Genomic DNA, 13,942 nt, shown 5'->3' on the forward strand with positions numbered 1-13,942 from the left:
GACATATGAGGGTCCTAGTTGCTCCACATCCTTTACAGCACTTAGTATTGTCTTTTTTGTTTGTTTGTTTTTGCCTTTTTAGCCATTCGAATAAAGGTCACTATGAGTCGGAATTGACTCCATAGCAACGAGTTTGGTTTCTTTGGTTTTTGGCGATAGCTTTATTTTTGAACGTGTGTTGAATCTTTAAACATCAGTTTGGAAAAATGATTGTGTTAACGTGGTTTTTGGTGACAGAGTTTCTTGTTAGAAACATCAGTAAACCAAAAAACTAAACCTGTTGCCATTGAGTCCGACTCCTGGCAGCCTCCTGTGTTACAGAGTAGAACTGCTCCGTAGGGTTTTATTGGTTGGGTGGCACAAATGGTTAAGTACTAGATCACTAGCTGAAAGGTTGGTGGTTCGAACCCACCCAGAGGTGCCTTGAAAGACAGGCCTGGTGATCTGCTTCCGAAGGGTCACAGCCTTGAAAACCCTATGGAGCAGTTCTGTTCGGCACACATGGGGTCACTGTGAGTCAGAATCAACTTGACGGCAACTAGCAATAGCAACAGTCTTGACAGCAGCAGGTCACCAGACCTTTCTTCAGTGGTACTGCCAGATAGGTTTGAACCACCAGCCTTTAGGTTTATGCTACCTAGGGACTTATAAACATCAGTAGGCAGTGATTTTTAGTTACTATTAGAAAATGTCTGACAGACGCAAAAAAAGAATATGTTCTGAATGTTACCTTAAAAAAAAAAGTGAACTAATCGTTCCTTCCTTTCACAGGGCTTGTCGGTTAAAGAAAAAAGCCCAGTATGAAGCTAATAAAGTGAAATTATGGGGCCTGAACACAGAATATGGTAAATCTAAACTTTTAAAAATTTGATTAAACTCCTATTGCTTTGCTGACCAATGCTCCTTTTCTTTGGTTTTGTTATTTGCTCTTCCTTCGTTCTACCTGGGTTTTTGGCCAACCTCCTTTTTGTTCATCCATTCAGTAAGCTGCCTACTCTAGCTTATTTATTCACGCCCTTCTGTTAGTATGTTGTTGTTGTTAGTTGGCATCGAGTCATTTCCAACTCAGGGCAACCTCATGTGTGCAGAATAGAACCTGCACCATGGGGTTTTCCAGGCTGTGACCCTTCAGAAGCAGATCACCAGACCTATCTTCTGAGGTCTTCTGGCTGGGTTCGAACCACCAACTTTTTGGCTCGTAGTTGAGTGCGTACCCAACCATTTGTGCCACCCAGGGATTCCTTTTAGGATGAGTGTCCATATCTGTGGCTCCCCAACCCAAACATCATCTCTACTTTAAACAGCTGATCCACTTGTGACCACAGTGTTTTCTTACTTTCATCTTAAAATTGTATTGCTGGCTTGGCCAATTTTAATGACTGATTTTAAAATTTCTTTCCTTGGAATTGAGTAATGTTTATTTTGACCTTTGAGTAGATAGTTTAGATCCTGTTTTCCATTGGAATCATCTGAAGAACTTGTTAAAATATAGATTATTCCTAGGCTTCCTCTCAGATCTTCTGAATTGGAATATATGCAAGTAGGACCCAGGAATCCTTTTTTTTTTTTTTTTATTGTGTTTTAAGTGAAAGTTTACAAATCAAGTCAGTCTCTCATACAAAAATTTATGTACACCTTGCTATATACTCCTAGTTGCTCTCCCCCTAATGAGACAGCATACTGCTTTGCTCTACTCTTTCTTTTTGTGTCCATTTGGCCAGCTTCTGACCCCCTCTGCCCTCTCATCTCCCCTCCAGACAGGAACTGCCAACATAGTCTCATGTGTCTACTTGATCCAAGAAGCTCGCTCTTCACCAGTATCATTTTCTATCCCATAGTCAAGTCCAATCCCTGTCTTAAGAGTTGGCTTTGGAAATAGTTCCTGTCTTAGGCTAACAGAAGGTCTGGGGATCATGACCTCCAGGGTCCTTCTAGTCTCAGTCAGACCATTAAGTCTGCTCTTTCCAGGAGAATTTGGGGTCTGCATCCCACTGCTTTCCTGGGAGTCCACATTTTTTTTTAACGCATTGACCAGATTATTCTTATGCAGCCATTCTAGAATGTATTTGGGAACCACTGATTTAGGTTGGTGTTTCCTAATTTTCACATGGCACATGTAGAAAATGATCATCTCTAAGGCATCCTGGAATTATCTCACACCTGGAGCCCTTTTCAGCACATTAGGGAGTTGGGAAGCTCTGATTTTGACCTTCTGTAATAAGAACCATCCCCTCCCATCCTCTTTCTCTGTTACTATTGCCCAAGCCTGGTATCATAAGCATTGATTTGTTCCTTTGCCTCTAGTCCTCTTCAGTGTACAGCTCTTGGGCAAAGTTGTGTTTTTTCTGAACAGTGAAACAGTGTATGTAGGCAGAATGATCAATTATTATTTGTTTCTAGACGTTTTCTTAAGTTTCAGCATGGTGTCTGGCACATAGATGCTCAATAAACTTTGTCCAGTGGCTGAAAGAAAGAATCTCTTTTCTTAATCCCTTGATTATCTATTTCCATTTGTAAGTGAAGAAAGAGAATTTCCAACTGTGACATTTACAACTTGTGAAATGAACTGATGTTTTCATTTATTAATGGCCACTCAAGAACTCTAACTGAAGTAAACTAATTAGTTAAAACAACAGTTGGTTTGTTGGAATGGAAGTTTTTCCATTTTCCTATTATTCTTTCTTGCTATTGTAGCATTTTGACCTTGAGCTCTGCAAGTACTTTATGAAAAAATCACCCTATTGTTCTTACCTTTTTTAATATGTCATGAACTTAAATAGTTCCAAGAATTGGCATCGAGGACCCACTATACTAATCATGCCATCCCTTCCCACCAGACTTCTTCTTCTGTTGATTTTTTCTGCCAAAGCTTACCAGAGACTGCTTTGTGAATCACATGTACACTTATTAACTGAGAATGAGAAACAGAACTGTTAGATAGATTGGACCTTCACCCTGACTGGTGTATTTTGTCCCTCAGAAAGCTATATGGGAAAATTGAAGTTGTAAGATTCCTGGATGAAGGGAAGGCTGTTGATGGATTTAATGTTTGGTCTCAATTTCTGAGAGCCAGGTGCCTCCATTTTCTAAACCAGAAAGCATATTAATGGAAGAGTCATTTTCTTCCACCATCCCTCCTCCAGTCAGTGATTCGGGACTGCCAGGGTTAGAGAAGAGCTGTTCTGTATTTTCTTTAATTTTAATTTTATATATATATATATGTATTTTTTTAAGAGAACTTTATTTACTTTTTAACCTGTTGAAAATGGTTGTTTGCCATAAGTCCAACCTACATGTAAAAGTCCTTGATAATATTTAAGTATACAGTGTTCTCTCAGTTATTCTTGGAGAAGCAGCATAAATGTCTTGTTTTATGTGACTTAGGGAATCAGCTGTACTTTCGTTGTGTGATGACACATTTTGCATATATTGGCCGTGCATGTAGTTTTAAGCTCTTTTCTCCCCATCCCTCATTCCATTATTTCTCACTTCCCTCTTCAACTTCAGTCTAAATTGGCCTACTCTCAGTATTATTAGATAAGGAATAACAAGTCACTGGTTTCAAAGCGGTCTTTGAGTAGGCAGAGATTTATTTTAGGCCGTAGGAATTCTGTGTTAAAATTGGAAATGTGCTCCCTTCGTCTTTATGGAGGGTTAATTGGAATACAATAACTCTACATATTTGAAGTATGTAATTTGATGAATTTGGATATAAGTATTCACAAGTGAAACCAATCAAGATAATGAACACTTTCATCGCCCCCCAGAAGTTTCCTCATACACTTTTGTCAGTCATCTCTCCACCACTCCTATCCTAGCCACGATCTGTTTTCTGTCACTGTGGATTAGTTTCTATAACGTAGAATTTTGATAAATGGAACCATACAGTATATACTTTTTTTTGCGGGGGGGAGGCTGGTTACTTTCACTCAGCTTAATTTATTTTAAGACTCATCCATGTTGCTACTATATCAGTAGTTAGATCCTTTATATTTTTGAGTCTCTGTTTCTTTGGAACACGTGCAGGCGTATTCCATTGTAAGGATATACTGCAATTTGTTTATCCATTTACCTGTTGATGGACACTTGAATTGTTTCTAGTTTCGGGTTATAACAAAGCTGCTATGAGTATTTGTGCACCAATCTTTGGGCATATGTTTGTTTTCATTTCTCTTGGGTAAATACCTGGGAGTGGAATGACTAGATCAGGGGATAGGTGTATGCTTAGTTTTACAAGAAACCGCGAGACTGTTTTCCAAAGTTGACTGTACCATTCTACATTCTCAGAAACAACACAGGATAATTCTTGGTGTTCTACATCCTTGTAAACACTTGATAGGGTCAGTCTTGATAATTTTAGCCAGTCTAACGAGTGTGTGGTGGTCTGAATTTGTATTTCTCTGATTAATGATATCGAGCGTGTTTCTGCGCTTACTGGTTAGCCATATATTTTCTTTTGTGAAGTATGTGTACAGATATTTTGCCTTTTTTTTTAATCGGTTCGTCTTACTGAGGTGTAAAAAAACTGCTCTTTATTTATTCTGAATAGAGGTTCTTTGTCTGATATATGTGTTGCAAATATTTTATCCCGGTCTTTGGCTTACCATTTTGTTTTCTCATTGGCATCTTTCAAACAACAAAAGTTTTTAATTTTTTAATAAAGTCCAATATGTCAGTTTTTTAGTTGCATGGTTTTTATGTTCTGTGAAACCTTTGCCAAAGCCAGAGTTGCAACTATTGTATGTTTTCTCTTAGAATTTTTGTAGTTTTAGGATTTACATTTAAGCTTATGACCCATTTTAGTTTCATTTTTGTATATAGTGTAAGGTAAGAGGTGATGTTCATTTGTTGTCATATAGGTTTCCAGTTGATCAGGCACCATTTGTTGAAAAGACTTTCCTTTCACTGTTGAATTGTTTTTGTACCTTTGTCGAATCAGTTAACCAAATTTGTATGGTTCTGTTTCTGGGCTCTGTATTCTCTTCCACTCATCTATTTGTCTACCTTTATGTGAATACAAAACTGTCCTGGATTGCTATAGTTTTATAGTAAGTCTTGAAGTCAGATAGTGGTAGTTCTCCAATTTTATTCTTCCTTTTTAAAAGTTGTTTTGGCTATTCCCAGTCCTTTGCATATCTATATAAATCTTAGAATCACCTTACCAGTTTTTACAAGAAAGACTGCTGGAATTTTGATTGGAAACTGTAGATCAATTTGGAGAGAATTGCCATCTTAACAATATTGAGTCTTGGAATCCATGAACTTGTATATCTAGTTAAGTATTCTTTAATTTCTCTCTGCCATGTTTTGTAGTTTTCATAGTAGAGGGCTTGTACATCTTTTGTTAGATTCATTTCTAGGTATTATATATTTCTTTATACAGCTTTACATGAAATTGTGTTTGAAACTTTACTTTCTGATTGTTTGCTGCTAGAATATAAAACAGATTTTTGTGTAGTTCTTTTATAGTTTGTGACCTTGTTAAATTTACTTATTAGTCTGGTAGTAGTTTTATAGATGACCTGGAACTTTCTACTTAAGCAGTCATCATTTGCAAAGAGGAATGATTTTACTTCTTTCTTTCCAATCTTTTATGCCTTTTTCTTGCCTTACTGCAGTGGCTAGGACATCCAGTACAATGTTGAATAGAAGTGATGATTTCCCTGCTTGCAGTCTCAGGGGAAAACAATTATGTCTTTTACTTTTAAGTGTGATGTTGGCTGTAGTTTTTTTTTTTGGGAGATGCCCTTTATCATTTAAAAAAAAATTCTTTTCTAGTCCTAGTCTGTGGAGAGCTTTTATTTAAAAGAAAAACAAACAAACAAAAAACCCATTGCCTCTAAGACAATTCCAACTCATAGTGACCCTATAGGGCCCCCCAGGGTTTCCAAGGCTGCAGTCTTTATGGAAGCAGACTGCCACATCTTTCTTCCACAGGATGGCTGGTGGCTTCAAACTGCTGACCTCTTGGTTAGTAGCCAAGCACTTAACCACTGTGCCACCGGGGCTCCTTGAGTTTTTGTCAGGACCGGTAAAAACCTGTGACTGTCAAGTAGATTCTGACTCATGGCAGCCCCATGTGTTACAGAGTGGAACTGCTCCATAGGGTTTTCTTGGCTGTAGTCTTTATGGAAGCAAACTGCCAGGCTCTTCTCCTGTGACACCACGGGGTGGGTTTGAACTGCCAATCTTTTGGTCAGTAAGATTTGGTCAGTAGTCGAGTATAAACCATTTGTACCACCCAGGGACCTGTGTTTATTAGGAATGGGAGTTGAATATTGTTTAATTTTTTTCCTTTCTTCTTTTGCATCTATTCAAACATTATATGTATTTTTTATTCTGTCCATGTATTACATATAAAAACCTGCTATTGTCGAGTCAATTCCAACTCATAGTGACCCTATAGGACAGAGTAGAAGTGCCCCACAGGGTTTCCAAGGAGCGCCTGGTGGATTTGAAATGCTGACCTTTTGGTTAGTAGCAGTAGCTCTTAACCAGTAAGCCACCAGGGTTTCCATCCCTATATTACGTAGTTACCTGCTAATATGAAATTACATTATTTTTTAATGTTAAATAACCTTCCATTCCTAGAATAAATTCTACTTGGTTAGGATGTATTTTCCTTTTTTATATTGGAGAGTATTGCTACTATTTTATTAGAATCTATTCTAATATTTTAAATTGGATTCTGTTGCTTATGTTTTGTTAAGGATTTTTATGTCTATATTCAAGACAGCTATTGGTATGTGAATTTCTGTTTTTGTAATGCCTGTTTATTAGGGCTATATTGGCCTTATAGAACAAGTTGAGCCATGATCCCTCTTCCTTTTTTTGAAAAAGTTTGATAATATTGATTTTATTTCTAAGATTTGATAGATTTTTCCAGCGAAACTATTTATGTTTTCTTTTGGGAAGATTTTTTATAAATTTAGCTCCTTTATTAGAAATACACTATCGAAGCTTTCTGTTTCTTCTTGTGTCACTTTTGTTAGTTGCATTTTCAAGAAATTTGTCCATTTCATCCAAGTTGTTGAATTTGTTGGTATACTAGCATAGTATATTTTTTTATTATCCTTTTAATACCTATGGATTCTGAAGTGATAACCCCTTTTTCATTCCAGATATAGATAATTGGTATTATTTCTTCTTTTTCTTAATCAGTCTAGCTAGAAGTTTGTCAATTTTGCTGATCTTTTCAAAGAACTATGTTTTGATTTAGTTAATTTTTTCTATTGTGTGTTTGCTATTTCACTGATTTTTATACTAATCTTTATTATATACTCCCTTCTATTTGCTTTTGGTTAACTTTTCTTTTTTTTCTTAAGATGGGGAAAATTTTTTAAGCTTTTGCCTTTGAAGGACATGGTTTTATATATTTAAAAACACTTACGAAGCTCCTGTAGGAGCCCTCGTGGTGTAGTGGTCAAGAGCTCAGCTGCTAACCAAAAGGTCGGCAGTTCGAATCCATCAGCTCCTCCTTGGAAACCCTGTAGGGGCAGTTCTCCTCTGTCCTGTAGGGTTGTTACGAATCGGAACCGACTCCACGGCACATAACGACGACAAGCACCTGTAATTTGATGTACCAGGCACTGTCATAAACCTTAAAGCTATGAAGACAAGCATGGCAAGTTGCTTCTAGGAGAGGGGATGTTGATGTATGTCTAGAAGGTGTTATCATGCACACCATTTGAAAGTCTCTTTAGATATGAAGGCTTATAACCATCAGTGCTTAATATTTTCTTACACATTTTCTGTTTATTAACAATTTTATATCTTCCATTACATAAATAAAGCCAAATTCTGCCATGTTAGTGACATGTTCTAAGTGTCTTACTTTGTTTTGCAGATAATTTATTGTTTGTAATCAACTCCATCAAGCAAGAAATTGTAAACCGAGTACAGAATCCAAGAGAGGAGAGAGGACCCAACATGGGACAGAAGCTTGAAATCCTTATTAAAGATACTCTTGGTAAGAGGAAGATAGGATGACTTCAAAACAAATAATAACATGTAGTGAAAGATAGATGATGATTCAGTGGCATATTAGAAGTTCTTTTAGTTAATGAAGACTTAAGTGCTCTCATTGTAGTTACTCTCCTTTTGTCTTGGCTTTTTTTCTTTTGTCTTTTGAGATTTAGCATTCATAAATATGTGTTATTTAGACTTTATCAATGAATTATTTTAACACCTGGGAGAGACAAACTTCTAGCAGTTTAAGGTTCCATTGGGGGTGGAGGGTAGGGGAAATGTCCCTGAGCTGTCAAGCATGCAATTTACACTTAGTGGAGGTTCGTCCCCATTTGTTTAACTTAGTAATATATTTCACAGGATTCTAACAAACTTAGTTATCTGATTCACCATCCCTGAATGGACTCCACATCATGGGGAGGATAAGAGAAGCAGACATCCTGAAACAGCACAAAGTGATAGCTGACAGGGAGGGTAGAGATAGCTGTTGTAGATAGACATATGAAGACTCCAGAGGCCCCCCACCTCCCCCCCGCAAAAAAAGTTGCCATCAAGTTGATTCTGACTCATAGTGGTGACCCTGTAGGACAGAGTAAGACTACCCCATAGTTTCCATAGGGATTCAAACTGCTGACTTTTTGGTTAGCAGCTGAACTCTTAACCACTGCACCACCAGGGCTCTGTTCTAGAAGCCCCGGAGCTTAGCAAATCACCTTACAGATAAGCAGCATCCCAAACGTATTACAGCATAATACTATCCGTGAAAACCCTGAACTGTTATAAAACTGGTTCGGCTATATTATATATTCTCTGCTTAGCAGTATTTATCCTAGGACTATCTTTTTTTTTTAATTGTGCTTCAAGTGAAAATGTACAATTCAAGTCAGTTTCTCATACAAAAACTTGTACACACATTGTTATGTGACCCTACTTGCTCTCCCTGTAATGTGACAGCACACTCCTTGTTTCCACCTTGTATATCCTGTGTCCCTTCAACCAGCTCCTGTCCTGCTCTGTGTTCTCATCTCACCTCTGGACAGGAGCTGCCCACTTAGTCTCATGTGTCTACTTGAGCTAAGAAGGACACTCTTCATTGGTATCATTTTATGTCATATTAAAAAAAAAAAAACTTTTTTTTTTTTTTTTGTCATATAGTCCAGTCTAATCTTGGTCTGAAGAGTTAGCTTCGGGAATGGTTTTAGTTTTGGGCTAACAGAGTCCAGGGGCTGTGTCCTCTGGGGTCCCTCCAGTCTCAGTCTGGTCTTTTTACTAGAATTTGAGTTCTGCACCACACTTTTCTCCTGCTTCACCATCTAGGACTATCTTTTTTTAAAACTGGTTCTAATATTAGAGTGGTAATCTTCAGTTACCTCTAGTTCATTTTTCCCCAGGATGCTCTAAGTATCAAAAGCAGATCATGTAAAAGAATTAGTGTCAAATAACCCGAATAAGAAACGAGATGGGCCACATCACAACAGACCCAACTGAAATTAAAAGAATCATATCAGATTATTATGAAAACTTGTACTCTAACAAATTTGCAAACGTAGAAGAAATGGATGAATTCCTAGAAAAACACTACCTACCTAAACTAAACTAACACAATTAGAAGTAGAACAACTAAATAGACCCATAACAAAAAAAGAGATTGAAATGGTAATCAAAAAACTCCCAGAAAAAAAAAGCCCTGGCCTGGACGGCTTTACTGCAGAGTTCTACCAAACTTTCAGAGAAGAGTTAACACCACTACTACTAAAGGTATTTCAAAGCATAGAAAATGACGGAATACTACCTAACTCACTCTATGAAGCCACCATAACCCTGATACCAAAACCAGGTAGAGACATCACAAAAAAAGAAAATTACAGACCTATATCCCTCATGAACATAGATGCAAAAATCCTCAACAAAATTCTAGCCAATAGAATTCAACAACATATCAAAAAAATAATCCACCACGACCAAGTGGGATTTATACCAGGTATGCAAGGCTGGCTTAATATTAGAAAAATCATTAATGTAATCCACCATATAAATAAAACAAAAGACAAAAACCACATGATCTTATCAATTGATGCAGAAAAGGCATTTGACAAAGCCCAACACCCATTTAGGATAAAAACTCTCAGCAAAATCAGAATTGAAGGAAAATTCCTCAACATAAAAAAGGGCATCTATACAAAGCCAACAGCCAACATCACTCTAAATGGAGAGAGCCTGAAAGCATTTCCCTTGAGAACGAGAACCAGACAAGGATGCCCTTTATCACCGCTCTTATTCAACATTGTGCTAGAGGTCCTAGCCAGAGCAATTAGGCTAGACAAAGAAATAAAGGGCATCCGGATTGGCAAGGAGGAAGTAAAATTATCTCTATTTGCAGATGACATGATCTTATACACAGAAAACCCTAAGGAATCCTCCAGAAAACTACTGAAACTAATAAAAAAGTTTGGCAGAGTCTCAGGTTATAAGATAAACATACAAAAATCACTTGGATTCCACTACATCAACAAAAAGAACATCAAGGAGGAAATCACCAAATCAATACCATTCACAGTAGCCCCCAAGAAGATAAAATGCTTAGGAATAAATCTTACCAAAGATGTAAAAGACCTATACAAAGAAAACTACAAAGTACTACTGCAAGAAACTAAAAGGGACCTACTTAAGTGGAAAAACGTACCTTGCTCATGGATAGGAAGACTTAACATAGTAAAAATGTCTATTCTACGAAAAGCCGTCTATACATATTGTGCACTTCCGATCCAAATTCCAATGGCGTTTTTTAATGTGATGGAGAAACAAATCACCAACTTCATATGGAAGGGAAAGAAGCCTCGGATAAGTAAAGCATTACTGAAAAAGAAGAAGAAAGTGGGAGGCCTCACTCTACCTGATTTTAGAACCTGTTATACAGCCATAGTAGTCAAAACAGCCTGGTACTGGTACAACAACAGGCACATAGACCAATGGAACAGAATTGAGAACCCAGATATAAATCCATCCACATATGAGCAGCTGATATTTGACAAAGGCCCAGTGTCAGTTAATTGGGGAGAAGATAGTCTTTTTAACAAATGGTGCTAGCACAACTGGATATCCATTTGCAAAAAAATGAAACAGGACCCATACCTCACACCATGCACAAAAACTAACTCCAAGTGGATCAAAGACCTAAACATAAAGACTAAAACGATAAAGATTATGGAAGAAAAAATAGGGACAACGTTAGGAGCCCTAATACAAGGCATAAACCGAATACAAAATATTACCAAAAATGACAAAGAGAAACCAGATAACTGGGAGCTCCTAAAAATCAAACACCTATGCTCATCTAAAGACTTCACCAAAAGAGTAAAAAGACCACCTACAGATTGGGAAAGAATTTTCAGCTATGACATCTCCGACCAGCACCTGATCTCTAAAATCTATATGATTCTGTTAAAACTCAACCACAAAAAGACAAACAGCCCAATCAAGAAGTGGGGAAAGGATATGAACACGCACTTCACTAAAGAAAATATTCAGGCAGCTAACAGATACATGAGAAAATGCTCTCAATCATCAGCCATTAGATAAATGCAAATTAAAACTACGATGAGATTCCATCTCACTCCAACAAGGCTGGCATTAATCCAAAAAATACAAAATAATAAATGTTGGAGAGGCTGTGGAGAGATTGGAACTCTTACACACTGCTGGTGGGAATGTAAAATGGTACACCCACTTTGGAAATCTATCTGGCGTTTTCTTAAAAAGTTAGAAATAGAACTACCATACAACCCAGAAATCCCACTCCTTGGAATATACCCTAGAGAAATAAGAGCCTTCACACAAACAGATACATGCACACCCATGTTTATTGCAGCTCTGTTTACAATAGCAAAAAGCTGGAAGCAACCAAGGTGTCCATCAACGAATGAATGGTTTAAATAAATTGTGGTATATTCACACAATGGAATACTACGCATCGATAAAGAAGAGTGACGAATCTATGAAACATTTCATAACATGGAGGAACCTGGAAGGCATTATGCTGAGTGAAATTAGTCAGAGGCAAAAGGACAAATATTGTATAAGACCACTATTATAAGATCTTGAGAAATAGTATAAACTGAGAAGAACACATACTTTTGTGGTTACGAGGGGGGGAGGGAAGGAGGGTGGGAGAGGGTTATTTACTGATTAGTTGGTAGATAAGAACTACTTTAGGTGAAGGGAAGGACAATACTCAATACACGGAAGGTCAGCTCAACTGGGCTGGACCAAAAGCAAAGAAGTTTCCTGGATAAACTGAATGCTTCAAAGGTCAGCAGAGCAAGGGCGGGGGTTTGGGGTCTAGGGCTTAAGGGGACTTCTAAGTCAATTGGCAAAATAATACTATTATGAAAACATTGTGCATCCCACTTTGAAATGTGGCATCTGGGGTCTTAAATGCTAACAAGTGGCCATCTAAGATGCACCAATTGGTCTCAACCCACCTGGATCAAAGGAGAATGAAGAACACCAAGGTCACACGATAACTATGAGCCCAAGAGACAGAAGGGGCCCCATGAACCAGAGACTTACATCATCCTGAGACCAGAAGAACTAGATGGTGCCCGGCCACAACCGATGACTGCCCTGACAGGAAGCACAACAGAGAACCCCTGAGGGAGCAGGAGATCAGTGGGATGCAGACCCCAAATTCTCATAAAAAGACCAGACTTAATGGTCTGACTGAGACTAGAAGAATCCCGGCGGTCATGGTCCCCAAACCTTCTATTGGCCCAGAACAGGAACCATTCCCGAAGACAATTCATCAGACATGGAAGGGACTGGACAATGGGTTGGAGAGAGATGCTGAGGAAGAGTGGGCTACTTGTATCAGGTGGACACTTGAGACTGTGTTGGCATCTCCTGTCTGAAGGGGAGATAGGAGGGTAGAGAGGGTTAGAAACTGGCAAAATTGTCACAAAAGGAGAGACTGGAAGGGCAGACTCATTAGGGGGAGAGTAAGTAGGAGTATGGAGTAAGGTGTATATAAGCTTATATGTGACAGACTGACTTGATTTGTAAACGTTCACTTAAAGCTCAGTAAAAATTATTAAAAAAAAAAAGAATTAGTGTCTACTTTTTAGTTATTAACTAGCCATTTATTACCTGAATTGTAGAGTAACAAAAACTTCAACTTACACTACCTTGTTTTATATTTCTCTTTTTTTATTGTAAATATCTTGGGATCTTTTTTTACATTTCTGTTAAAGACAAGTTTTCTGACCTCCATTTACTACAAATTTATTTATTCCACAAATTTTTTTTCAGTGCTTACTATGTGCCAGGTATTGGGGATATAGGGATGAATAACAGATTTGGTCCCATCTCTCATAAGCTTGTAGTCTAAAAACAGAAGACAAAGAATACACAGGAAAGCAAAAATAGTAACAAATTGTCATAAGTATTATGAAGAAATCAAGATGCTTAGATGGAGTGGGGTGATGAAAAATAGTTTATTTCTATTTATACAGAAATACTTCTCATATCTACCAAAATGATTGCATTTTTGTTAATTGAAGATGGATACACATTGCATGCATCTGTGCACTTACTGAGTCTGTTGCAGTCTTTGAAATTACAGGTTTGTCTTGACAGCCTTACGTGCATGCTGGAAGTAAAGTATATTAGTGTTTTTGAAGGGCAACTTCAAATCATTATAAAATTAACAATGCGTGTAAATTTTGACCCAACAATTTCATGAAATTTGACAACTCTTTATGTCCGAAGGCCAAAGGAGAAGTTATTAGAGATTACGCACACACAAAAAACCCCAAACCCATTGCCAGTGAGTCAACTGTGACTCACAGCGACCCTACAGGACAGAGTGGAACTGTTCTATAGGGTTTCCAAGGCTGTCATCTTTACGGAAGCAGACCGCCACATCTTTCTCCTGCTGAGAGGTTGGTGGGTTGGAACGGCCAACTTTTCAGTTTGTAGT

General features: G+C 37.8%; 1 protein-coding gene across 2 annotated transcripts in view; it reads left to right on the plus strand.

The window, feature by feature from the left end:
• Positions 1 to 13,942, plus strand: part of CREBRF (CREB3 regulatory factor) — a 65,110-nt gene that overhangs the window by 36,830 nt on the left and 14,338 nt on the right. For both annotated transcript variants that reach the window (XM_049874325.1, XM_049874326.1), the window contains exons 7-8: positions 772 to 845; positions 7,847 to 7,969. In XM_049874325.1, coding sequence (XP_049730282.1) covers positions 772 to 845; positions 7,847 to 7,969 — 197 coding nt within the window. The remainder of the gene's footprint in view (positions 1 to 771; positions 846 to 7,846; positions 7,970 to 13,942) is intronic.

The sequence above is a fragment of the Elephas maximus genome, chromosome 2 (genome assembly GCF_024166365.1).
Source record: "Elephas maximus indicus isolate mEleMax1 chromosome 2, mEleMax1 primary haplotype, whole genome shotgun sequence".
NCBI classification, from domain to species: domain Eukaryota; kingdom Metazoa; phylum Chordata; class Mammalia; order Proboscidea; family Elephantidae; genus Elephas; species Elephas maximus.